Genomic DNA, 27092 nt, shown 5'->3' on the forward strand with positions numbered 1-27092 from the left:
AGTTCTGGGTGACTTTATGGGAAGAGAATGGCAAAGGGGCTCCCCCTAGCTGCAGCCAGCCAGTAGTGCAGGGGCTGGAGCCTGGTTGTTTGTTTATGTGTTTTTTGCCAGTCACCAACTACATTAGCATGAGGCCCACAGCCAACCTGATGTCCCTGTGTGAGAGTGTGTGTGTGTGTGGGGGGGGGGGAGATGGAAGCCTCATGAAAGCAGGAGGACCGAGGTGCTTCCAGTGTTAGCCAAATTCCATGTGTGCACATAGAAACACTTAAAATAAGAAATTTATCCTTCCAGACATCTACCATCTTTCAAAAAGCCCCCCAGAAGAACTTAGTAAGATGGAATGTGTCTCTAAAGAAATTCCATTTTACATGTACTCATTAATTCTTCTCCAGCTTTGCATTGAGGTGAGGATGGATCAGATTATCTGGAAACTTCTTTGAGCTTTGATAGAAGTGAGCTTTCCAAAAGTAAAGTAGCTCAAATCAAAACTTACCTTTTTGTCCTTATTCAGGGGAGTGATTTTTCCTAGTTTTCCTGTATTCTAGGTGTTAAGGAATTGCACCCGGCTAGTAGGTGCTGCAGAAAAATAAAACTTAAAAAAAATTTTTTAAGTCCAATGACCTCAAAATTATGAGCATTAAAGTCTCTAATCAAAAATATGTCCCATTTTAACATTTTGGGGTTATTTTTGCTGCACTCCCTCCACTTCACACTATAATCAAAGCCTGTTACCTCGGTCTTGCAATATTTGTGACTCAGAGTCTAAACATGACTGTGTCTGGCACATACATCAGTAGTTGCTTTTAAAGATGTGCAAATTGTGAACCTTTTCTTAATCTTGCATATTTCACTTGAAACCACTTCTTCCACACACCAAAATCCACATTTGAACAAGTTAAGAAAATAAAAAAAGAAATATAAGAAAATAAAATGTATTTCCCAACAGAGTTCATCTGCAAAGCAGACTCCAATTTGTAAGTTAGATACGTTGAGCAATGTTTTACTAATTCTTTCACATCTCTTGAGTAGAAAGTAATTGTTTGGAAGTTCACTTATCAAAACAGGGGTTAAACTAATCCTCAGATGTTTCAAACGCTCAAGGGAAAGTACTAAGAGGAGTCTGGTAGTGTTGAAGTCTGACTTGTTTAACATTCTCAGGCTGCCTGACTCCGATTTGGGTGTACCAAGATATTTCTTGGAGCCATGTCAGTTTGAGTTGATGTACATATGTTCGGTCTCTAAAATGCACCCATTAACTTGAGATCCAAGATTTCAGAACTCTTAGAGCCTCTCTTTACACAGCTGAACTCTTTCCAGAAAGAAGGAGAGGTAGCTACATGTTACCTTTGTCTGACTGCCATCTCTCCTGCAGAGATATCTGTGGTCATATCATGCATGATCACTGTTAGCAAGAGCTAAGAGTATGGCTGGCATTCTGGAGATCTGTGTACTTCTATGAGGTCACTTTGCTGAGAGTCTCAGAATTAGGCCTGACTTGTGATATGATTGCTATTAAAATGACCAAGGCCTGGCGAGATCCTGTGATGGGAGCAGGTGCAAGTGCTGGCAAGGGTATGGAGGCTGAGTCAGAGAGAGACCCAGATCTGCTTGGTGGCTCTGCCCTCTACTAGCTCCATGGTCCTTGCCGCATCCGGCTAACAGAAGCCGAGTCCGGCGAGGGACGGTGGGGTTAAGAAATACACAGGACACCAAGGTTCTTCATCCAGGAGGAGGCGTGTGTGCACTTTATTGCCAAATTTGTTCCCCTTATATATCTTTTGTAACAGCTGCGGGAAATTACTCAAAAGCGAGGAGGGAAGAGTAATAACTGCGTCCTTGGGTTACCGCCACTGTCACCGTTCCCTATTAGGAGGCTCGAACAGGTCAAGATGTTCCCGAGAGAGAGACACGTATGCTGAGGCAGATAAACAGGAAACCGCAAGCCCGCGACACGGCCTTGTGAGCTGGCCGCATTGACATGCAGAACAAAGAACTGGGGGTTGAGTCCCCAGGGGCCAGGGTGGGCCTGCTACCAGCAGTCCTGGCCTCATCACTCAGCCACTTAGACCCTTTCTTCTTCTGCCTGCAAAGAGGACAAATCTCAGTGTTATGCTTAAGACTACAGTGCAAACGTGAAGTACCTAGTTCAGGTGGCTGAGGATGGATGACTATTCTTTCACCCTTTTGGGGTCTAATTCAGCCTCTGATCCATGCATGGACTACCCAAAGTGCTTCCTGAGTAGGCTTCTCCCTTGGGATATTACCACCTTGTCCCCTGATTCCTCCTGTCTTTGGGAGTGTCTGCTCTGCAGACTGCATTAGTAAACATAACAACTATGACGGCTCCCTTTTTCCGTGAGCTTCTTAAATGCTGAGAATTATCCTTGGAGGACGTGTTTCAAGACCCCCAGTGGATGCCCATAATCATTAACAATGATTGAAAAATACAATGATACGATTTTTCCTGAACATATACTTATGATAAAAGTTAATTTATAATCTAGATGCAGTGAGAGATTAACAATAATAATTAATAAGAACAATTATGACAAAAAAGGACAACTATAATAAAAGTTATGTGAATGTGTTCCTCAAAATACCTATTGCACTGTTCTGACCCTTCTTCTTCTTGTGATGATGTGAGGTGATACACCGCTTATGTGATGAGATCAAGTGAAGTGATTGGCATAAGAATCGTGATGTAAAATTAGGCCACTATAGATCATCTCCATTGACCTCCATTGATCATTGATATATATATATAATTTCAATTTGAAGTTCTTTGCATATATTATATCATAATATTGTATTACAGTATGATAATATAAAAGTAGAGGATGAAACCAAGAGGCCCCCTGGGGTATCCTCCCTTTCTCAGATGTGTGTAATACCATAACAATTTAAAAGTCCCCATTCAGGGGACACTCAGTTCAAGTGTACTCTGATATTTAGTTAAGGACCCCTACCCAGGTGATTAATGATTTTTGTAAAGAATCCATGTCTGGGATTTTCTTCGGCTTCGTGCTGGGTGTCCTCTGTCTGCCAGAGGGCCTTTCCCCGCCTTCTGCAGCCTGCCTAGAGCTCAGGAGGTGGATCCTGATGGGTGGAGGAGGGTCCCTGCTGGCCACACTCCTCCCCTTGCTCTTACCCCTGGGGGGAAGGGAGTGGTGGGTGGTACTGGCTCCTGTCGGCCCTGCCTTACACCTTAGTACATAGCTCCTTAATTAAGCTGGCTCATCTGTTCTTTGCCAGGACCTTGACAGAGTCAAGCTAGGACTCACCTGAGTTGTGCCAGGGCAGTATAGTGCTAAGAGCATCCATGATGAAAAGTGAAACTATATTTTGCACACATAAACTCATATTTTGCCCACCCTCGAATCCCCTGTCTCTTTGCACATGCCATTACCTCTGACTGTAGTACCCGGGAAACCCCACTTACCTGTCAAGTTCCAGCTTCTCTGGGAAGTCCTCCCTTACCTCCCAGAGGTTTCAACTGCTCTTTATTCCACATCCCACTGTATCTTGTATGTGGCTCCTTGTGCCACTTCTCACATTTAGTGTTATTGTGAATTAGGAAAAACATAAAGGATGATTTTCATGCCAACAATTGGGTTTCCAGGTAAATACTGAACATCTGGTTAAATTTAACATCTGGTTAAAATCTGGTTAAATTTCAGGTAAGCAACAAATAAATTGTAGCATAAGTATATACCATGGAATATTTGGGATATACTTAGAGTCTAAAAATTCATTGTTTATCTGAAATCCCAATTTAACTGGGAATTCTGTGTATTTTCTTAATCCTTTCCATTCCTTTTTTCCTTAAAATAAATGTGTCACAGGAACTATAGTGTCCTTCTAAATGAATATCTCCTGTTTAAGGAAACACATTCTCTTTCTTTTTTTTTTCCTTCTTTCCTTCCTTTTCGTTTGGTGTTCAGCTTTCTTAAAGCTATGTACACTTAGGAGTTAAGTAGGAATTCTGGAAAGTTGAATGGCTTTGAGAAGGAGAGGATGGAGAAGAGATGAATGAGACTCACAAGGTTGGCTGTAGAAAGAGGGGCCTAGAAGAAAGTTCTGCTGGGGTAACTGAAAGAGCTGGGATGTTTATGATTCAATTCAAAGTTCTTTGCATTGCTCTCAGTCTTCCTCTTCTACTGATTAGTAAATCTCACTGCTAGATCCTTGATCTATCCATAACTATATCATGAAAAATGTGCATCGTGATTAGTGACCAGTTCCATCCTTTCTTTCAAAGTTGGCTGATGATTGATTGTTCCTCTTGCACAGACAGTAAAGCATGTAGTTGTGTTGCCTCCTTATTTTCAATGATAAAAAACATATAATTTCACTTGAATGCATTACTATTGTTGGATAACACACCTGGTCACCATAGTTCCCTTGGGCACTTGAAAGAATATGTGAAAATTAGCCTTTTACTATAAAAACAATTTCAATAATCTAGCAAGTGGGCCAAGAAATTATCTTAATTTTTTTTAAAAGCTGATTGTTTTAGATGTACTTTTGGACAGGGTAATGATCCAGAATGGAAGGTTATAATTTTTTTTTTTTAAATTGAGCTTTGGAAAAAATATGACATGGAACAGGCCAACTGAAAATATTCAAGCAAGCATCATGACAGAAAGTAATAGTAAGGGCTAGGTATGAAGGGGGCAGAAACTTTAACTTCACTGGAAAATAACTTTGCAGGGTTTGAATAAAATGTAAATGGAATCATAGAAGAAATAATTGGCCATGTGAATGTTGACATTGGCATCCTCTGAGAAGCTTTAAACATGTACCCAGAAGAATCTTGTGAAGGTGAATTTATTGATGCAAATGAATGTCTTAGTCCCTTTTGTGCTGCTATAACAAAATAGCTAAGGCTGGACAACTCATAAAGTAAAGAGGTCTATTTAGTTTCTGAATCTGGTGGCTGGAGGTGGCAACCCCAATTGTTGCCATGAAAATAATCCTTTATTTTTTTTAGTTCTGGTGGGCTCCCTGGCTGCATCAAAATATAGTAGAGAGATGGAAAGGGATATAGCTGCATGTAAAAGAGGCCAAGGGATGGAATAACCTCATTTTATAACAATTTGCTCCTTATTTTTTTAAAAAAATATTGTTAATGGTAAATTGACATAATACCTTTATTTTATTTATTTTTATTTGGTGCTGAGGATCGAACCCAGTGCCTCACACATGCTAGACAAGTGCTCTACCGCTGAGCTACAACCTCAGCCCAACAATGTGTTCTTATGAGAACTAATCTAGTCACAGCAGACCTGACCCACTTCCATGAGAGCATCGATCCATTCACGGGGGTGGAGCCATGTGACCTAATCACCCTCCACAGGCCCTGTCACTTAAAGCTCCCGCCATCTGCACAGAGCTGCTCTGAGGATCAAGTTTCTAGCTCAGGGACCTTAGGAGGACAAACCACATTCAAACCACAGAAATGAGGAAAGGGGATGTGACATGAAGGAGGAACATGTCCCTGAGGAGGTGACACCAGCAAAAGCTTCACATTAAGGAACTCTTGAGGGTATTTCATGACATGGAGAACCCAGATGATAAAAAGTGTTTAGGTAAGGGTAGAACAATTCAATTCACCAAGGTGTAGGGAAAAAGTCCACTTCTGTTAACCATCTCGGAGGACAAGCAAGTGCTGTTCAAATCATCTTTTCTAAGTTTTTTTTTCTAACCCTAACCCTAACTCATTAATTCTCAATGTTTCTAATATTTTAAATTACAATACACTAGTAAATGATCATATTATTGTTTTCTTCATCTCCCTATACAGTTGTAGCTGACAGAGAACTTTAGATAGTTTTATAAAAATTTTTAATGGTCATGGAACAATTGTAATTTCCCCTACTGATTATTAAGATAATTTTGCATGGTTTGCAGGGTCATTTTTACGGCCCCATAGTACCATGCAAGGGAGGGCTGCTTATCTGTATGTTTCACAATAACTGTTATCATGACCATTACTCAGATAAGGAAATTGAAGTTTTAGAGCGTCCAAGCTACTTGACCAAGATCAGGCAGATAGTAAATAGAAGGGCTTATATTGGAACCTGTGCAGTCTGACTCCAAAGTCTGTTTCCCAAACCACTATGCCATATCGTTGTCCATACCAGGCTGCAAGCTAGTCAAACACAAAGACCAAATCTTTTGATCTTTATCTGCCTAGCATGTGAATAACTTCACTGTATTCATTCATTTTTTGGTCACAGTAACAAAATACCCAAGGCTGCAGAACTTATAAAGAGGTGTATTTGGCTCATGATTCTATGGTGATACAAGGTCTAACTTGGCACCAGCGTCCTGATAAGAGACTCCTGATGGCATCACAACGTGGTGGAGAAGCAGAAAATGAAAGAGCCTTATGCGGTAGGGGCCAATCATGTGGGGTGATCTCGCTTTATAATCATCTGTCCTCTCAAGAACTAACTGGTCCTGGGAGAACCACATTATTCCCTTCCAAGAGTGGTGCTCTATGGCCTAATGACCCCCCACTTGACCTCATTTTTTAAAGGTTCCACTACCTCCCAACACCTCCACACTGGGGACCCAGATTCCAGTATATCAACATTTGGAGGACACACACTACCCAAGCCATAGGATGCATGTTGAATGAAATTTAAAAATAAAAAAATAAATGAAGAAATAAACTACAAAAGGAATTAACACATTAAATAAAAATAATGAGAAAAGCTGAAAGACATGAAAAGGAAATAAATAAAGGAAAATTATTTATGTTTCTTGTTAAAGATGGTAAGTCAGACTCTACTCAAGAGGAATTTATTGTGATAGCTCTAGGAACCCACTGCAAAATGGGATCTTGTAGTGGGAAGAGAAATTGGACTAGATTCCAAAAAACAAATAAGGAAGAGTGGGGATGTATAGCCAAGGAGCATGATGGGGGTGGGGGACTTCTTGCTGGAGGCAGGTGGGCAATAAGATTGAGGGTGGTCAGAACCTGATGGTGGAGGATTTTCCCTAAGCTGACTTATCAGGATTCTTGCTCAAACTGAACTCCACAAGGTCAGAGAGGGAAGCCCAAGTTCAGGTCTAGTCAAGGAGGGGGTTCAAAGGAGTCTGATTCATCTTAGGGAAGTCTTTATGACCATCAGTTATAGATAAAATGATCCTCTGCTTTCTCATGGGATGGAAAGACAGACTGCTTTGGAATATAACATGGTGCAGAGGATTATGCACACTTGCTAAAAACTTCTGGTGAGGGGCATTACATCAGAACACACTCGAATAAGACTTTAGGGAGTAAAACATGAAAGCATCATTTCCTGCTTTTTTTCATACACCTGTTCTAGGTGTGGGAGTTATTCTGTGAACCCCTTAGTGAAAGGCAAGCACAGATGTTAAAGGCCTACAGAGTTGTCCTGGAGGAGGAACAGAAATAGACGTTCCTTACATCATACCTGAAAACCCACCTGAAATTTGTGCTTTGTGAGGAAGTCAGGAAAAGTGTCTACTAAAGCCTTGAGCCAAGGGTCCAAATAAACAAACTATAGCAAAGCTCTGTTTGGAAAGCAAAAACCATAGAAAAATCAAGAGTTGCAGTTGTACAAAAATAGATATGGGTCAGGCAGGAATATGGAGATGAGCGCTTGTGGGCTGCAGAAGCGAGTACATTGTGTTTTGTTTTGTTCTGTTCTGTTCTTTCAGTTATCACTTCTACCCGGGGTGTGTGTGTGTGTGTGTGTGTGTGTGTGTGTGTGTGTAAACCAGTCTGCATAAGAGCAGGCTTAGACTGTTACAGACACAAACTGCCAACCTCACTATATTCATGGAAGGAAGGTCAGTTCAGTTGGAAGAGACACCGGGGGCGGGGGGCGGGGGGGGGGGGAGGGCAGATGGGATGAGAGGCATGAAGCTTCCTACTGGCTTCCAGAACAAAGGGATGCCCCTGGGACAGGGACAGCATCTGTGATCCAGCCTTTGAAGAATGCACCCTCCTGTTTCAACTCAAGGCCAATCCACAAGAAACCAACTCTCTCAGAGGAGTCTGAGGTGACTTTCTTATTGAAAGAAAGACTCCACCCTACAAAAATTCTCTAGGAGAATGTTCTCTCCCTTTCTCCCCCAATCCACATGCAAACGCAATCTATTCATAAACAGTTCTATGATTCACAGGAGGCTCCTCATTTTTACCTAAAGAGCAAGAGAATTTGGATACTTGGGGGTTCAGAGTGCCGAGTAGAAGATTGAAAAGAAGAGGAACATTTTTCCAAATGATATCGTGTGGGGTTTTGGAGATCTATAAGTCCTTTAGCAATTATTTTTGGTTGGTTTTGCCTTCTTTGAATGTAGCACTTTGTGAAAAACTCTATCACACAAGGCCCCCACTTTTATTTGGGTTTCATCTATGTCACCTAAAATGGTCCAAACAGTTCAGACTTGAAAGCAGAGATGGCTCTACCCCTCCCACTGGTTTTCCCTCCCCGTTGTTCCCATGTCTGATGTACCTTGTCGTTCAAGTCTTCTGCTGCTGGTTTATTTAGGACTCTTCTTTGGTCACTGACCTCTGTACTGCTTTTCTCACCACTTCCAACCTTGCACACTTTAAGTTTCTGTGCACAGCAGCTCCCGTTGAGATATACCCTCCCTGCACTTGGGAGGACGATAGAGAGCACCTACAGGGAAAGACGGAAGGAGACATTTTCCAATGGATATTATCATGATTGCCTTGCCCTGTGAGAGGTGAGGAAGCATCATTAGGATGATGAAAGTTTTTGATATGGAGTGTATTATGGTGAATAAAAGACATCAATAAGAACCCTTACCCATGAGAGGGGCTTCCTTAACATTATTAGACTTTCAAATACTAAAAATGATAACAGAGCTGAACCAGTAAGAAATATGTCTGCACTTAAAGAGTTAGTTAATAAAAATAAAATTAAATTAAATTTTAAAAAGTTATCCTCAGCAACATGGGTGAGGATGACCCTGATTCTCAGGTTAAGACTTCCTAGGTCTCAGGAGGCCTATCTCTTATGCAGAAGACTGTCTCTTGAGCATTAAATCACAAGCCACTTGAAAAGAGGGACCGTTTATTCAGATTTGAATCTCTTTACCTACCACAGCTACAGTTTTTGGGTAAAAACCATTTTGTTTGGATCTTTGGGCTTTGCATTCAAAGCATGGTTTGTGGAGTGACTTGCTTTCTGTGATGAAATAAAATGTTTTTCCTTTATGTTATTTTTGGTGTGCAGATTTTCAAAATTGTAGTTTTGTGGTTGTTATTTTTGTTTAAAAATAAAGGGGGGGCAAGAAGAAACAAGAACAGCAAACAAATAAAAAAAGCCACTTTGATTAAGCATAGTTAGGGAGCTTGGGGAGCGTATTTCATCCTGGTGCCAAATGACGTTCACTAAAATTGCAGCAATTTTTGATGCACTTGCCAATGTTTGTGTTATTTTTACTTTAAAGATGTAACAGATTGCTCCAAAATAAATAATTTAAGCCTAATGTTTCAAAAGAGTCCAAGTGCTTGCGTCTTTCACTTCTGGCTTCTCTTCTGGGACTGAGGGGGCCCAGCAGGACCAACCCTCATTTCTATAGAACACTCCATTTGGAGGGCTGTTTTCTTGCTTTGTTTTCCAAAGTTGAATCTATTTTTTACTCTTCTGTTCCAAATGTCATAGGTTGTATGACTGTTCAGCACTGAAGAAATAACTCCTCTTATCCAAGAAAGGAGAAAGATTGCTGATCTTGTGGGAGGGGTATGGAAGGGAGACAGGAAAAGCTCTGGAATGAGAACCTAACCCAAGTCTCACAGGAATCTGTTTCTATACTTACTGATTCAGATTTAGAGTCTAGTCATGAACAGAAGGCCAAACTCAACACACACTGTCCTCGGTGTGACTTCAAACAGCTCAGACTTGACAGGTTAGCTTCACTCAAAGTGACCCCACCCTCAGTCGATTAGTGGGAATGTCAGGGGATTATTTGCCTTTATGGCATAGTCTAAGAAGAAGTATCTATAATTTTAAAAAAAATCAAAGCCGATTATTATGCTCTTCTGTATTTTCTCAATGAGCAGGGGTAGCTTTTATAACAAGAAACAACGATAAAAATGAAAAGACCCAGAATGATAAACTGACACTTTGCCTTCTCATTAATGTAGGGCGCCATTGCGAGGTCCATCAGATGACTGGGAATTACATGTGGGATCCCAAAACCAACAAGTCATTTGACATTGGTGTCAACAGAGACAGCCTGATGCCTCTTTGGTGGAATGGATCAGAACCTCTGTGGGTCACTCTGATTAAGGCCAAAAGGAAGGTCTACATGTACTACTGGCCAGGTGAGTGTTGATCTTCAGGTCTTACCTATCTTCCAAATCAAAACACCATTGAGTCTCTGAGGGAAAGCATTACAGTCTTCTTGTTGGAGAACAAAGCCATGGTTTGAAAAATGAGATGTTTACTTATTAAATATATCTTATAGGCACATTTGGTTAAATTTTGTTTTTGTACTTTGAAACATTAGACCAGACACAATGTTATTTTCTGATTCCTTTGGTTCAGTAGTACTGCTTCAATATATTATAGCTATTTTTCTCTTGCAAAATTTTGGATATATAGGAGAGATTGATTATTGTCTCATTGACCTTAACAAAATAACTTGGTGAACCATTTCTAAAGATGTTTGAAGTCCCCTGCAACCCAGAAAAGAGAATTCAAACCGTTCACAACTTTTTGTTAGTGCATTAAATGAAGTCCCTTTGTGTTAAGACTCCTGCACATCTTAAATCATTAAGAGACTAAGTTATTCTAAATTATTTTACTACAATGAGATAAGTGGTCATGAAAACTACTGTGAGAAGTTCTTGGGATTCTCTCATCCTTCACCTTTTATTAAGGATGAGAGGATTTAGAGCTAACAAAATAATCAACTCATGAACGTCTTCCCAGTGGTGGGATTCACTCTTTTGGTAGGCGATTGGTCATTGGACTTTTCCATGCACATGGCTGTGGACACTTTTACCTAATTCTTAATGTTATAATACTTCTATTATGGGCAAAGCTATCAAGGGAGGCCTAGAAGAAATTAAGGGATAAATAAAAAGCAGCCTGATAGGAGAGGGGAAGAAGTAGCTGATGGCATCTTACTCGCTTGGGTCAGAGGACGCATCAGCTGAAAGAATTGTAGGAGTGCGGTGGTTTATGGGAGAGGGTGGAGTGTGACTGATTATGGGGAAGGCTAGCTGGCAGGGATAGGAGAGAGTGGTACAAAGAATGAGTAAGCACAGGCTGAATCACAGATGGCCCACACTAAGGGTGTGGGCCTTCAGCAGGTGTTTGGAGGATGCTGTCTGGAGGTGGACGCCCGAGAACTGCTCAGGACACTCAAGGGTGTGCCAGCTCCGGGAGGAGCACAGAACATAGACAGATGGAGACCACAGAAAGCAGCCCCACAACCAGGGTGTGGTAGGAATCTTGAAGCTGCCACAGAACAGTGACAGGCATCCATAGGTGGGCTCATGAAGCTGGAGCCGGCTGTGGAAAGCCAAAACTGGGCAGAAGGACAAACACAGGCTTGCTTTGCCAGTGAAGATAGTTTCTGGGGGACACCTGGGATTCTACCCATAGCAGTCACCTGGGCAGACATGAGAAGCTTTTGAGGAAGGGAAAAATTTAGGAGGACTCTCTTATCTCAAATGGAGACTCAATTTTTCAAGGAATTGGATATGAAGGAAGCCAATAAATGCATGGGCCATTCTTATATGACTCTTAACCAGAGGTTAAGTTTATGGTCAAGCCCATTGTGATGAGGTCTAAAACCAAAAGATTTTGCTGCACCTGTGAGATCATTCTCAGAAGCGTGATTATTCACAAATACAAGAGGCCACCTGCATAGGCATAGGAGAGAGAATAGGTTGGACATATGGCCTTAGGGACCACCTTAAAAGCAATCTAAGAACATCAAGATGAATATCTCTACAAAACCATAAGGACCACCTTCCATATCTGGTTAGTTTCACTTTACCTTGAAATTTAAGTTCTTCATGTTCTAAAGATCCCCTTTCCAATAACCCCCCTCCACCAATACCCCACATGTGTCATGCACACATGATCTGCTGTTGGTAGACTTTTGCATAGTCACAAGTGACAATACTATGGCAAGATGATGGGAAATCCTGAAGAGGGGCAGTTGCCATAGTCCAGACTTCTCTCTGCTGCCTTGCAGAGCATTATGCTTTCTATCATCTTGGAGAATCTGAATGTATATATCAATGAGTATCTAATAAATCTCAAAGCTAATTTGCATGTAAAAAATTCTCATTGCTTCTCCAAAATGGCTCCTTAAGGGCAAGGAGTCAACCGCTTCTTCTGATTCACAGTTCAACAGCTAGTGGGATGTGACAAAAAAAATGCCTTCAGTTCAGTTATAGTGTTAAATAATCAAGAGGAAAGAAGCTAAAAAGATAGCTTCCCAGAATTTCCTCAGTGACCTAAATGAAGATGAGCTAAAGATTTAGCCATGTTGAAGTCTCGATAAAAATGAAGTCTCGATAAAGAGCCTATTGTTCCTTGGATATGGTCTAGGCCTTCAAACTGGATACAGAAGTAAAGGCTCTCTGAGAGTGTTGTACAGTCCAGCCAGCATTGCCTTGGAATCTTCCATACTTATTGGCTATTGGCTGAGGGATCCATGGTCACTGCTGTCCTTTCTCTCTCAGCCCTGGTCCCCTCCAGCCTCATCCAATAGCCTGCCTGGTGAGTGTTCCCATTTGTCTCTGTAAGATTAAGTCAAGAGCAGTTGCATCTTTTCTCAACAGGACTTGGTTTTGTTTTTTTTCTTCAATCCTCCTCTTCCTTCTCTATTCCCCACAGGACATTGTCCAGACCTCTAGATGAGGCCTGGGAAATCTTCGCCTCTCCAGCGAGCTGTGTTATGACACTGGGTCTCGCCATTAAGTCAATATTTAGAAGTGCAATTTAGAAATGGCAGTAGTTCAAGTCGTCCTGTCAGGTAGATAAAGCAGCAGACTGAAAAATCAATCAGTTGTGAAGAGTTCAGCCTGCCCCACCTCAAATCTTGAGACATTTAATACTGTCAACAGACCCTTCAGAGCCCCACCCAATGGTACCATTGAGCTACACAGGGAAAAATGTACCTTGGGAAATGATCCTAGGCCTTAAACTGCATAACTTGGACCCAGTAGTATTCTGCAAAGGATAAGATCTAAGTATGTGTTGTTCACTAACTTTATTCTTCAGTACAACACTTCCAGTTTGATGTTGAAGGAAAAAAAATTTTTTTTTGAGAGACAAAAGCTTCAAATATTCAGTTCTTAACTGGAGAGCAACTTAAAGCAAGAGAAGATGCCCTTGAGGAATGAGGAGATATCAGGGAATTGGTGAATTAATTAATTGCTCTGGAAAGATTTTGAGCACCTTGGACCATCAGTGCTGGCAGTTTTAAAGTTTATTGTCTCACCTCTCACAAAGCACAAAAATAGGGTGGGGATTAAAAACAGCCACCTTTTAAGAGTCTGTGGTTAAATTCTTTGATCTTCCAATTTTATATCTTTCATCATGCATTTTGGAGTGTTAACTCCCTACAGACAAGTAGTTAGGAAGACTTGGACGCAACTACTCATATGCCCTGTGGGAAGGTGTTGGGTGTGGGTCTGTGCTTTTCCATTGGCCCCTTCCTGTCTTGTACAGGCGTTGAGACCAGTAGGACACCCTATATGGAGAGAAACACACATTGCCATCTGTCTTCCATCCATCATTTTCCAGAGGTGGGCTGGGTGGGAAGTCAATAGGTGGGTATCCAACTCATCTCCTATCAAGATCAGGTTGTTATAATCAAGGAGACTTTATCTAGACAAATAAGAGGCACATCTTAGCTATTGGTCAAGAATTATGGATCATCTACAGCTTTTTCCTCTTTCCAGCAATAGTGGATCCTTGCTATGCTTCTATCAGGCTGACCTTAGGTCCATATTCTCAGGCACAGGGAAACTTAGCCCAAAAGCCATCATACAAAGCTATGAGCCAATATTATACATAAGTCTTTGCCTCTGTGCACATGACACCAAACCTTTGTACTGGATTTTTTGTAAGGCAGATATTTGACAAAAAAGAGATCTTAATAGCCATTATATTTCTCAATAGTATCACCAATTTGACATTAGACTTTGAGACTTATGTAAGAACTAGAAGGAAACTCACTATATATTTGGTTGGTTCCAATACTTGTGAATTAAAAACTTCTTTAGGGAACTCTCAGGGCTGGGGATGTAGTTCAATGGTAGAGCACTTGCTTAACACATGTTAGATCTCCAGCACCTCAAAAAGAAAACCTACAGTTCTCCATTCCATAAAATACACCAACGTATACTACATTTGATATTTTGTGCTCATGTAATGCAAGACACTATCATGATTAGGATTGATGAATAATTTTTTACACAGTAGCACACATATACCTATGATATTTGATTAATTTTGTTTTTATATGATGTAAAATGTGTTTTTTAAAAAAACCCATCAAACTTTCAAACCTAAGCTTCTATAATTAATGTTGTCTGGCAAGGACAGGCTTGGGTCAAAATTCTGTAAGATTCCTGGGGTTGAAATCCCACTGCATCATTTGCTTTGGTAGTAACTTTGCCAAGTTCTGCATCACTGATGCTATCTGTCTGTGTCAGCAAGAAAAAGATTATGAATTCACATTTCAAGTGTGAGATTATCTTTAAAAAAAAAGATCTTCAAAAGCCTTCTGCAGGTTTGCTAGGCATCAACTAATTCTGCTGCAGAGAAATTGAGGCGGTGCTGCCTCCCTAGGCTGCTGACTGCAGAAGCGGTTTCTCCAACACATCCAGTCTCCTCTTGCAAAAGAGTATCTTGGTCAAAAGAGCTCACAGTCTCTCAGCAGTGTCCATTATGTTGACTAGAAAGTCTTGGAGAGAAATCCAGGAATGAATTTCTGTTCTTTATAAATCATGACCAATCTATTCTCAAAACATCTTGGAGGAACTTTAGATTGGGCAGAGGGGAAGGAAGGGAGAGGAGGCAGTGGGGGGCGGAAGATAGTGGAATGAGATGGATATTATTACTCTATGTACGGATATGATTGCATGAATGATATGACTCTACATCAAGCCCAACCAGAAAAATGAAAAGTGGTGCTCCATTTGTGAAAAAAAAAAAAAATCTTTCAAGGGTGTGACTCAAAACCATGGCCATGAGCTCTCAGTAGATAACCTTGAGCTAAACCAGATACAGGCTCCCCTCACGCTGCACCCCTCCTCCTGAGAACTTACCATACAGAGATGGAGACAGATAATAATCTAACACTTACCCAAATAAATGTAAAAGTACAATTATGGAAAGGATAATAGTCAAAAGTATATTATATTATGACATCATATAATAAGGGGTCTGGTTTGATCTGAGAGGTTGTTATAAGTTTCCCTGGAAAATGATGTGAGTTAACATCTGAGAGGGTGGTGAGACGGAGGTAAGGGGGGGCGGAAATGGGCCTCCGATTGCTGGTCTTCTAGGCCTGGCATGTTAAGGTCCTAGCAGATACGAGACTGGATTGGAGACATATTTAGGAATTAATTTGCCAGGACCTGGTGATGGATTGGTTTGGGGATTAAGGGATTGGGCAGTGAAAGTTAGGACACTTGATTTCTGGTTTACAGAACTATGTGGATGATAGTTCTGTGCTGAAATTGGGAAAACTGAAAGAGGTTCAGTTTGGAAGCAAAAGAACATTGCCTCTGAGTTGACCTTGAGGTGTTGAGTCAGTGGGCCTGGGGCTTAGAGAGGAGAGGAAATGACAGAATCACACTCCATTTCCAAATGTACTCTGGCTGCTTCTCCTGACAAGCAGGAGAGAAAAACAGGAGAGTTTTGAAAAGTATCGTGAAAGAGAGTGACGTCTGATGTCACTCCATAAGGCAGTATCCCTCTCACCTGAGAGGGGAAGAGATTGTCATGGAGATAGTGACACCAGGTAAAATCTGTTGACACTCATTGTTACAGAGACCAAAAGAATATGATTTCAAGAGGAGAGTGGTCATCATCAGTATTTAACGTCACTGACCATGATGAGGACTGCAAAGAGAGTTGGATTTACCAACTGAGACTTTACTGGCAAACTCTGAACATTGTAGGTGTTAAATTTCTCCACCATTTTCCAAATTAGATGAAAGAAACACCCATAATCATAACCCCAGGATGTCCTTTAATTTCAATCTGTTGCAGTGGAGTCTTGACTTCAATTGTGAGTGATGATTGTTTATCATCTACTACTGGTTTTGAAGCAAGCAATGTAAAAATAATAAAATGTGCATGATTTTTTTTCTACAAAGACAATTTTCAATCAAACAGGAAAAATTGTGAAAAAGTATCTCTTTTTATTCTAATCAGTGAATCTTCTTAGGAGTTTTTAATATTCAGTTATAAACAAGGCACATTTCCTCAGGAAGGAGAAATAGACATTTACCCAACAAGGTACATGATGTGGCTATAATAGACATTAGAATAGATCATATTAGATTCTATACATTATAGGTTATATATATGTATATATTTATATGATAAATAAATTTTATGTATAATAAATCTATATATTATGTATTATACTACATATATATGTATGTCTGTCTATATTATAATATGACATAATTCACATGTCATATCAATTATATTATTATAGATTTTAGTAGTGTATTGAGTGAACACATGAACATATTCCTAGGAATATTTACAGTACAAGAAAAAGTTATGCATTAAGAGTCAAAGACAAGTTCAAATTTCTAAACATTCTAAAGTTTTCTAGACATCACTAGGCAACCTATGGGAACATATACATTTACATTGTATTAGATATTACAAGTAATCTAAATGTAATGTAAAGTATGCAGGAGGGTGTGTATAGGTGTATGGCATGTATACTATGCCATTTTACATGAGGGACTCAAACATGTGCCTTGGTGTCCTCAGGGGGTCCCTGGAGCCAATCCCTTGAGGATACCCAGGATTGACTGTATGGAAAGAAACTAAGCAGTTTTGAACAAATTGGTGTGTTAATCAAACTATTTTCAGCAAATTGCTTTGTTCCTAATTTATTTCAACTCAACTGCATATTACTCCATATATTCTTGGACAAATAGCTTGTTTTCTGGGGGTCTACAAAGAAGAATAGTTCTCTTCACAGGAGAACTTCTACAGGAGGTTTTCAACTTGCATTCAACTCCCCTAGCTTCTCAGTCATTTCTCAGGGGCTTTTGTGTTGCAGAGACAGAGGGTGACCAGAAGGGTTTGCCAAAAGGGTTTCCTCTAAAAAAGAAATTTGGAAATCAACTGGCTATGCTTTTCATTGATTTGTTTATTCCATGACCATTTTTTGGGGGGTGGCCTGTATTCCAGATACATGGGACACAGATGCAATTTGCCATACCCCAGACAAGAGAATTCTGGGATAGGCCATGACAGCTAGTAAGGACAGGAAATGGGATTCCCAGGGAAGAGATGGACAGAGGGAGTCAAGGTACCAAGTCCATGGAGAAGGGAGGAGAACACAATCAGATGATGTCTCAGGGTCTGGGGGCAGAAACCAGTGGTCAAAGTGAACTGTGTATATGACCAATGCAGAGGTGAAAATTCTTGTCCCCGACAGCATGCCCACTGATGGCTAGTCCAGCAGAGCTGACTTCCAGGTTATTTACCCAAGGATTGCAGAGAGGTGGCTTCCAGAGCCACAGGCACAGCACTCCCTCCCTACCCCAGGAGCCACCATTCCAGTAGTAGACATTCATTCCTCATCTGGTCCCATGGGAGGAGTCTAGTCCCTGACCCTGGGCCAGACATTTTTCCTGATTTCAAATTAACTAGAAAATACCAAGATTAAAACCTACCTTTGGCCTCATTAAGCAGAGACTCAGCCTGGGGGACACATACTTCCCCTCTCACCTTGGTTTCCTATAAGTCACTTTATGCCCAATGGGTCATGTTTGGTTGAGTTTTCAGAATCCGCTCTAATGGATGAGCTGCCTGTCATCTAATTTATCTTCTGCAGCTTGCTCTCACCTCTGTACACAAGGCCAGTCTCCAGGGGTATCCCTCCTCCAGAAGAGAGCTACTGCCATAGGTCTCCTTCCCCCAGGGGGCCAGGCCAACCCTGGGGAAAGGGTCTCTGAGATCAAAGGCCGTGCTTTCCCCCAAGGACTTGTTCCCACAAGCTCCTGCTCCTCAGATGTATTTCCCTGGAAAAGGTTACGTGTTTCTATGAGAGTTAATTGGCTTAGCTGTTTTAATAAGCTCTCTTGAGACATGTATTCAACAGTTGCACACCTGTCTCACATCACATAAAATGCAGCTCACAGGAGTTATTGTTCCAAGATGTGTCAAAGTTGGCAAGCAAGAGTTACACTTGGAAGGCGAGACCTGTGCTCGAGGAAAGTTCAGAGAAATGTGATTTTTATGGGCTCAACTTGGTGGTCCTTGGAGAATGTTGCCAGGAAGCGAGGGACATTCAGGAAAAGAGTGTAAACCATGGGAAAGTACCAGAGCTGGAAGATCTGATGGCTAGCAGACAGGGAGACCTTGGGACATTCACTTCTCCTATCTGTGGCTTTTTTTTTTTTTTATCTCGAATGCAAAAGAATGTGGTTTGATATAGGCTGCTGGGTATGGCTGTGAAACTGTTAATTGCACAAGGATGCCACAAGTATGGGGGCATCATGCACATCATAGACATTATAGATTTGTCTATTTGTTTTGGCAATTTTGGGATCCACAGCAGTGCAGTGAAAAAATAAGTATATTTAATTTTTTTCTGATGGATAGAAGTTAATTGTTTTGAAAAAGAAATGCCTTTAAAATTTATTTTTTGCACAAAGGACATGGGCATAATGGTGGCTCTTGCTGGTTGTCTTTTGATTCCCTCCAACTCTCTATTTACTGCTCAGGATATATTTATATATAAGAGTCAGCATTAGGTGGGAATACCCAGCAGAAAAGTAGACTCTAGACGAAGACAAGAGTAGGTCCCGAGAAAGGAACCCTACTTAAGGCAATTCTCTTGGAATTTTCCTGGGAATGATGAGGAAACAAAATGAAGTGTAGGAAGAACATGACTCCCTGGCCATTGCCTTGGCTGATCGCGTCCTCACAACCCTGAGACAGAGATTCAGAAACCTGTGCTTTCCTCAGTCATGCTGGGGGGACCTGTAATGACCTCAGTGGACCAAAACCCACACTGTCTGTGAAGCCACAAAAATGGCTGGGGGCAGCAGTCTAGAGGCTGAGCGGTCCTCGCTCACATTCACAGGTTGAGACTGTGGTAGGTCCAGGAAAGGGGCTCACAGGCTCCTAATAAAAGAGCTGCCTCGTGGGCCCACACAATCCTTGCAGTTGGCTGATTTCTACCAGAAAAACTAAAGAAAACCAAACAGAGCACCCACTCAGACTTATTAGGAAGAATTAACTTGGTTCTAAACCACCAATTCAATTTGCTCCATATCCCATTACACTGTCCCTGTCATTTCTTGCTGACTTTCCTTTACCATTTATTCATGCTGGGTTTTAATATTAGCAATAAGGTGAAATGCTTTTCCATTTGAGATTTCACCCAGGAGAGATCATTCTGGACACTCAGAGCGAAGGATGCACTTAACCCCAGTCTTTGTCTAATTAGGTTCTGATCCAGTTCCTTCCCAGGGGTGCAGGGAGATCCATAACTTCCCTCTAAGTTAATGGTGTCTGCAGGATTTGCATTCAGACAATATCTGATGTGTTCGGATACGATTTCTCACCCCACTGTCTGGCACTCCAAATAGATAGTAAGCTACAGTGTCCAATTGGTTCTGCTGTGAAGGTTCTTTTTCTCTTTGCTCTGCTTATAGAACTTGAGTTGTGAGATGACCCCAAAAAGTCAGTCATGTATCATTTCTCACATCCAATTCCCAACAACACCTTGTACTCTGTTGCTTTTTGGACCTTACAGTTTCTGTAGAACAGAGATACTACTGCCTCCTGTTCTGCTTCAGAGTTCTTCAAAGTGAATTCTCAAGGATTTCTAGGAGCAAAAATAATTGAAAGGGTATAGTTTTAAGACCTTCAACTTTCATATTTATTTCATATTTATTGCTAAAATTATCCTAACTGAAAATATGTCCTTTTCCTATCTTACATAAGAAAGAATATCTTTTACCCCTCAAGAATCTCATAAAGAGATTTCTGCCATCATTGATATAAAAGAACATAAAAGCCTCTAGCACCAAAATATTGGTGTAAATGTTTCAAAAATGAACCAATCTAGTGAAAAAATATCAAAACTTTTCAAATATCAGGTACTTTCTAATGTTTGCTCTTAAGTTATTTAATAACAATTTAATTTAGTTGTCATCTGAAATATTATTTTAAAATTTATGATAGATGACTGTGTGAATTTTGACTTTCAAAGAACCGAATGACATTGGTACAAATACTTCTCTTACATTTACTTATTTATGTGAACACCTTTCTTAACACTTACATTTAACAAACAGAAATAGAATTGATTCTGAACTTGTTTCATTCTGGAGTCAGTCATTTATCCATGGATATATGAATTAATTTTTTTGTGTGTATGTGGTGCTGGGGATTGAACTCTGGGCCTTGTGCATGTGAAGCAAGCACTCTCCCAACTGAGCTATAGCCCAGCCCAATGGATTAATTTTTAAAAGTGTCTCTGTTTCTTTCATTAACAGGCAACTTCTTACAAAACACATATTTTTTATATTTTAAAATTACTTGTTAAAATTTGGGATTCTACTTGGTACAGTGGCAGGTTAAGTTGCTTTAGAACAATTTGTCTCCCTATGAACCAGAAAAGCTTCTGGACTATGTGTATGCATGTGTATATATGATAGATGACAGAAATATGAAGATCTAGAGAAGGAGCTATATTTGGAATTAATACCATGTCTCTCCTACAGCAAAATCCTGACATCAAAAGCAGCAGTTGAGAGCTAAGAAACTGAACCATGCTTTCAGCAGTCTTAGGATAAGGAAAGGACAAAAATTTGAGTTCAGGCCCACCAAGGAGAAGAGACCCACTGAATGTCCTGCACTTTCAGCTGGGACAATAAAGGACAACATCTAAGAGCAAGAATGAGCAAGAAGTAGATAAGTGGGGAAGTCTTCATAAATACAAGGCTGAGTTTTGAATCATCTTAATCTCTGATTAAATCCATTCTGGCTAGAGGTTGCCTACCCCTATCCTAAGTGCCCACCATAAGCAAAAGCATATGTTTTCTAGGAGAAGATAAGGATATGTGGGGTATGAAATAATATCCACACTTTTTCATATACAATATGCAGCACTCAATAAAAAACAGCCAGAATATAGAAAATGAATCCTTACCAAAAGCATCAAGAGAGAAATTAAGCAGACAATAGACTCAAATGACCAGATATCAGACATGTACTTTAGAAAAAGTATGAAAAAAGAACTCAAGGGTGAAATGGAGACTTGAACTAGTAAATTAGAGTCTCTTTCTAAAAAAAAAAAAAAAAAGGAATTCTAAGACTGAAGACAGCTATCTAGCTTAAATGTGAAAAGGAAAAAAGATCAAAAGGCATAAAAGAATGTAAGAGATGTATGAGACTGAAAAGATCACAGGAGGAGAGAATGGGACAGAAGTAACATTTGAGAGATAAAGAATAAGAATTTTCCAAAACTAACCAGTAATATCAAACTATAGATTGAAGCAGTGCTAGGGAACTCGGGAAAGAATATCATGAATTTCAGAACTGCTGAAAACCAAAGACAATGAGAAAATCTTAAAAGCAACCAGAGGAAATTGTTCAAATGATGAGAAAAGACAACCAAATTTCCAGCAGAAATACTGGAACCCAGGAGGACAATGGAATAATATCCTCAAAGCAATAAAAGAAAACAATTATCAAGTTAAAATTTATATCCAATGAAAACATCCTTCAAAAGTGAAGGTATAATAAAGTCTTTCTAGGGATAGAAAACTGAGGATTTATTGCCTGCATGTCTGAAATAATGGAAAAACAAAATTCTTCAGGCAAAAGGAAAATGGTCACAGGTGGAAGCAAAGAAATGGAGGAAGGAATGAGGAAGAACAGTAAAGGTAAATATGTGGGTAAACATGCACTAAGAATAATGATGACAAAGATTTCTTGAATTAAAATACAAGGCAACAGAAGTACAGAAGATGAGAGAAATATAAAATTTATTCAAAAGTTAAATTGTTCTATCATCCTTACATCGTCTGGAAAGTCATGGAAGCAGAAATTTATGTTAGATTTTAATAGACCAATGTTTCAATTTTTTATCAGTCTCTAGGGCACTTTGCAAAAAAAGAAATCAATCAAAATGTATAAATAGCAAGTTCTTGGAGGAAAAATATGATACAAGAGTAATGATAGTGTTCAATTCAATAGGAATCGAGAGAAAAGTTATTAAATATGTGACAGATATAAGACATAACTAAATGGTTGATTTAAATGTAAAGGTATCAGTTAATATATTAAATGTAAATTTTTACTAATATTTTTATTAAGTATCCCAATTAATCTGAGTGATTATATTTACATAAAGTTCAAAGGAGTCAATACTAATGCCCAGTGCTAGACTAGTCTTTACCCTTGGGGAGAACAGGACTATAAGGGGTCATGGGATCCCTGTGTCTGATGGTAACATTCTGTTTCCTGATCTGAGTGCTGAATTCATTAAAATTATGATTTATTCATTCTTTTATGCTGTTTTAAACTTTAATAGAATTTACATTAAAAACAACTATCAACACACGGATTAAAATAAAAATTAATACAGGCTGCTCATGAAAGATAAACATTAACTAACTACACACAAAGTAATAGCATCTTTGAAAGATACCCCATACAAACACCAAAGAAGAGCTGCTACAGCCATATTAGTATCAGACAATATAGACACTAAATCTAGAAGATTTTTAAGTTAAAGACATTTCATGTTGATAAAAAGTTCAATCCACCAAGAAGATGTAACAATTCTAAATTGTAAGATTCTTAATTATACACTCTAAAAACAAATAGAGCAAAATCTGGCCAAACTAAAAGGAGATATAGATAAACAAACAATGTTAGTAGGGGATGATCTTACCCCATTTTTTTTTTAGCTGGTAGAATAAGAGAGGAAAAATTGGAAGATAGAGAATTTTTACAACATAATTAACAAGCTTAGCTAATTGGTATTACTAGAATGCTACATCCAGCAATTGCTGAAGACACATTATTTTCAAATGCCCATGATCATTTATCAAAAATGACATGCTATCCATCATGCACTTGTCAACAAATTGGAAAAGTCTGGTATCATATATAATGTGTCTCTGATTATAGTACAATTAACTATAATCAATAATAAAAAATAATTTTAAGTCTTCGTGTATTTTGAAAATAACCAGAAACTTTTAAATATCCCACGGTTCAAAGAAAAACTTGGAAATTGAGAAAACATCCTAGCTGAGGGTTACAGAAAATACTACATATGATATAGTAGGATAAGTGGGATAAAACCAAGTCATGCTTACCAGGAATTAATAGTCATAGATGCATGTGTTAGATAAGAGGGCTGAAAAACAGGGACCTGAGCCTCTAGCTCAAAGCAAATTAAATTCCCCCAAAATAGAAAGAATGAAATAATGAAGATATAAGCAGAAATGAATAAAATAGAAACAAACATACAATAAAGAGAACCCAAAAGCCATATTTATACTTTTTATTTTGTTTTCTTTTGTTTTGGTACTAGGGATCTAACTCAGGGACACTCTACCACTGAGCTACATCCTCAGCCCTTTTTTATTTTGAGAAAAGGTCTCCACTAAGTTGCTGAGACTGGCCTTGAACTTGCAATCTTCCTGCCTCAGCCTCCCCAGTTGCTGGGATTATAGGTTGGTGCCACTGCACCAGGGTCACGTTTATTCTTTAAAAAATAAAGTAAAATGAATGAAACTCTGAGAAAACTTATCATCAAGAAATAAAGAGAGAAGTCACAAATAATCAATAGTAAGATGGAAAAGGGGGAAGACATCAATATGTTGTGTCAATGTATTTGAAAAATGTAAATAAAATAGACACATTTCTGTGAAGGAGCATCATCTAATCCATTGAGGGCCCAAACAGAACAAAACGCAGAGGAAAGAAGAACTCCCTCTGTCTGCCTGATTGCTTCAGCAGGACATAATCTTCTGCTCTCAGTGCTCATGGTTCTCAGGCCTTTCAACTGGAACTAAATGACAGCCATCAACTTTCCTGGCGGTCCAACTTACAAATGGCAGATGGAGGGATTCTTAAGTCTCCATAATCGTAAAAGCCAACTCCTCATAATAAATCTCTTCTAATACATAGGTCTCCTATTGGTTCTGTTTCTCCAGAGACCCCTAACTACACCCCCTAACATGGAAAATGGTTAATTTTTAAAAATGAACAAATTCAAATGTTGGTAACAGTGGATCATAAGGGGCTTATGGGAGCAAATTGATATATAAGTTAAAATCTTCTTGGCATTATCTAATAAAGCTCAACACACATGTACCCCAAATCTAGCAAGTCTACTTATACATATATCCCATCAGAAATGTGTACCTAGGTACACCAAAGAACACACACAAAAGTGTTTATATCAGCATTATCTGTACCATTTAAGAACTGGCAACAACCTATATGTCCAGCAACTATAGAACAGACAAGTAGTAATATATTCATACATCAGAGTTTTATGTTCTAATTGATATATTAGAAGGGAGTTGGAAAGTGATCACTAAAAATAAGTTCTTGGTGTACAATCAGAGATATGAAAATTGTGTTCTATGTGTGTAATATGAATTGTAGTGTATTCTGCTGTCATATATAACAAATAAATTTTTTAAAAAGTTTTTGGTTTCTTGTTACAAAAGGAATTAAATTGTTTTGGAACAGTATGGTTAATTTGGACAAGTAATGATAAAAATAGAAAAGTCAGCTATGATTATTTTGTGTCAGTTAGAATCACTTGTTGCAAATCATAGAGAAAGTGCTAAGAGTAGAATTTATTTGTATTATGTAAGATGTACTTTATGGTGGTTCAGGTGCTTAACAACATTATTTTTAAAACCCAGAGTTTTTTTTAGCATGAAGCTAAAGGCCTGTAGCTCCATAGTTCCAAGATAGCTGCCTCAGGTCCAAAGATCAAGGGAAGTTCAGCACTACTTCAGATACCACCCGCTCCTAAAAAGAGTCTAACAACCAGTTACCCAAATTTTGTTCTTTCTTACATTTTGCCATTTATTTCCCCTTGTTTTTTAAATATGTAAACATGCTTTAACTATTTACAAAAAGAAATTCATTCTTTATATATTATTTTTAGTCTTTTTCCACTTAAAATAATATGTTAATAAATACAAATGACATTTAAAAAAAATGCTTGCGTGTTGGGTGTTCCTTCACATAAACAGATGTACCATAATTTAAACATACTTCTCTTACCAAAGTTTATATGGTCCTCAATCTTATAAGTGACATTGTAGTAAAAATGCTTGCATATGCAACTTTGTTTTGTTAGAGTATGTTTCTGTAAAGTGGTCTTAGTATTTTGCTAGGCAAAGTGGGTATATGATAAAACTCATCTGAATATTGCCTAACAACTTCATTCTCAATACAGAGTGACTCAAGGTGTATATTTCATATAGGAAACCCACTTATCCACAGTTGAGTGACATGTGATCAGCTTTGGTCTGAAAATATTAAATGGAAAATTCCAGAAATAAACAATGTACACCATTCTGAACAGCATGATAAAAATCTCACATTGTCCTGTTCTGTCCTGCCCAGGATGTGAATCATCCCTTTGTCTAGTGTATCCACACTGTGTATATTACCTGCTGGTGAGTCATTTAGAAGCTGCCTTGGTTATCAGACCCACTAGCATGGCATCAAAATGCTTGTGTTCAAGTAACTCTTATTTTACTTAATAATGGCCTCAAAGTATGAGAATAGTGATATTGTCAATTTCAGACATGCCAAAGAGAAACCATAAGGAGCATTCATTAAATGAAAAGGTGCAATACCATATTTTGAGAGAGGGAGAAAGACCACATTTACATAACTCTTACTGTAGTATACGGTTAAAGTTGTTCTATCATTAGCTATTATTTTATTGTGCCTAATTTATGAACTAAACTTCATCACAGGAACACGTGTGTGAAAGAAAACATAGCACAATCATTCACAGATTAATAACAGAGATAAAGTCTTGAGAAATGTGTTGTTAGTTCATTTCTTCATCATGTGAACCTCATAGAGTTACTGACACAAACTAAGATGACCACTACATCACCAGACAATGTAATATTATGAGACCATCATCACATATGCCATTTGTTGTTGACCAATATGGCATATGATTATATAAGGCGTTCCATGTTATCCCTGATTTCTGGCATCCACTGGGGGTCCTTGACTATATCCCCAGGGGGGATAATGACTCACCAGCAGATAATGTTTTGGTGTTTTTTTAAACATACATCTTGATCTATAGTGGAGAGTAAAATAAATTTATGGATTGCTAATCAGCAAATTTTTTTTTAGAAAAATGTGCATACAACAGACTAAAATGGAATAAGAATGTATTTGAGCAGATTGCTCATAGTCTGTTGAAGCTTTTGCTTCTCTGTTGTATGTCTGTTTCTGTACTGTGTCGTGGAGCAATATCAATATTTTGCCACAAGTTACAGAAAAAATTTTTAAAATGCTCTGACAGAAGAAATCTCAGACATGCCTCCTGACTTCCAGAATTTATTTCTTATTTTGATTTCTTTTTTGATTAAAAAAATCGTGTAACAGTAATAAGTTACAATGGCGAAGATGACATTCCTGACTTACTTCTGACCAAAATATAAATGCATCCCTCGAAGTTTTGAAATGTAGAATTTTTACTGTTAATAACTAGCCTGTAAATGAAGTTTACATTTCCTTTTACATCACTTTACATAAAAGTTTTCTTTTTAATAAATAAATAATATAAAAAAGTTTTCTTTTTAATTTATGAGTCATTGGATTTCT

The 27092-nt window shown here is 38.9% G+C and overlaps 1 protein-coding gene across 1 annotated transcript in view; it reads left to right on the forward strand.

Annotated features, from left to right (window-relative positions):
- Positions 1 to 27092, forward strand: part of ENPP6 (ectonucleotide pyrophosphatase/phosphodiesterase 6) — a gene marked incomplete at both ends in the record, with an annotated part of 106186 nt that overhangs the window by 33522 nt on the left and 45572 nt on the right. Inside the window, one exon of the mRNA XM_081269580.1 lies at positions 10157 to 10336. Within this exon, the coding sequence (XP_081125706.1) occupies positions 10157 to 10336 (180 nt within the window). The remainder of the gene's footprint in view (positions 1 to 10156; positions 10337 to 27092) is intronic.

Source organism: Spermophilus citellus (genome assembly GCF_964194105.1).
Source record: "Spermophilus citellus genome assembly, chromosome: 16".
Lineage (NCBI taxonomy): Eukaryota > Metazoa > Chordata > Mammalia > Rodentia > Sciuridae > Spermophilus > Spermophilus citellus.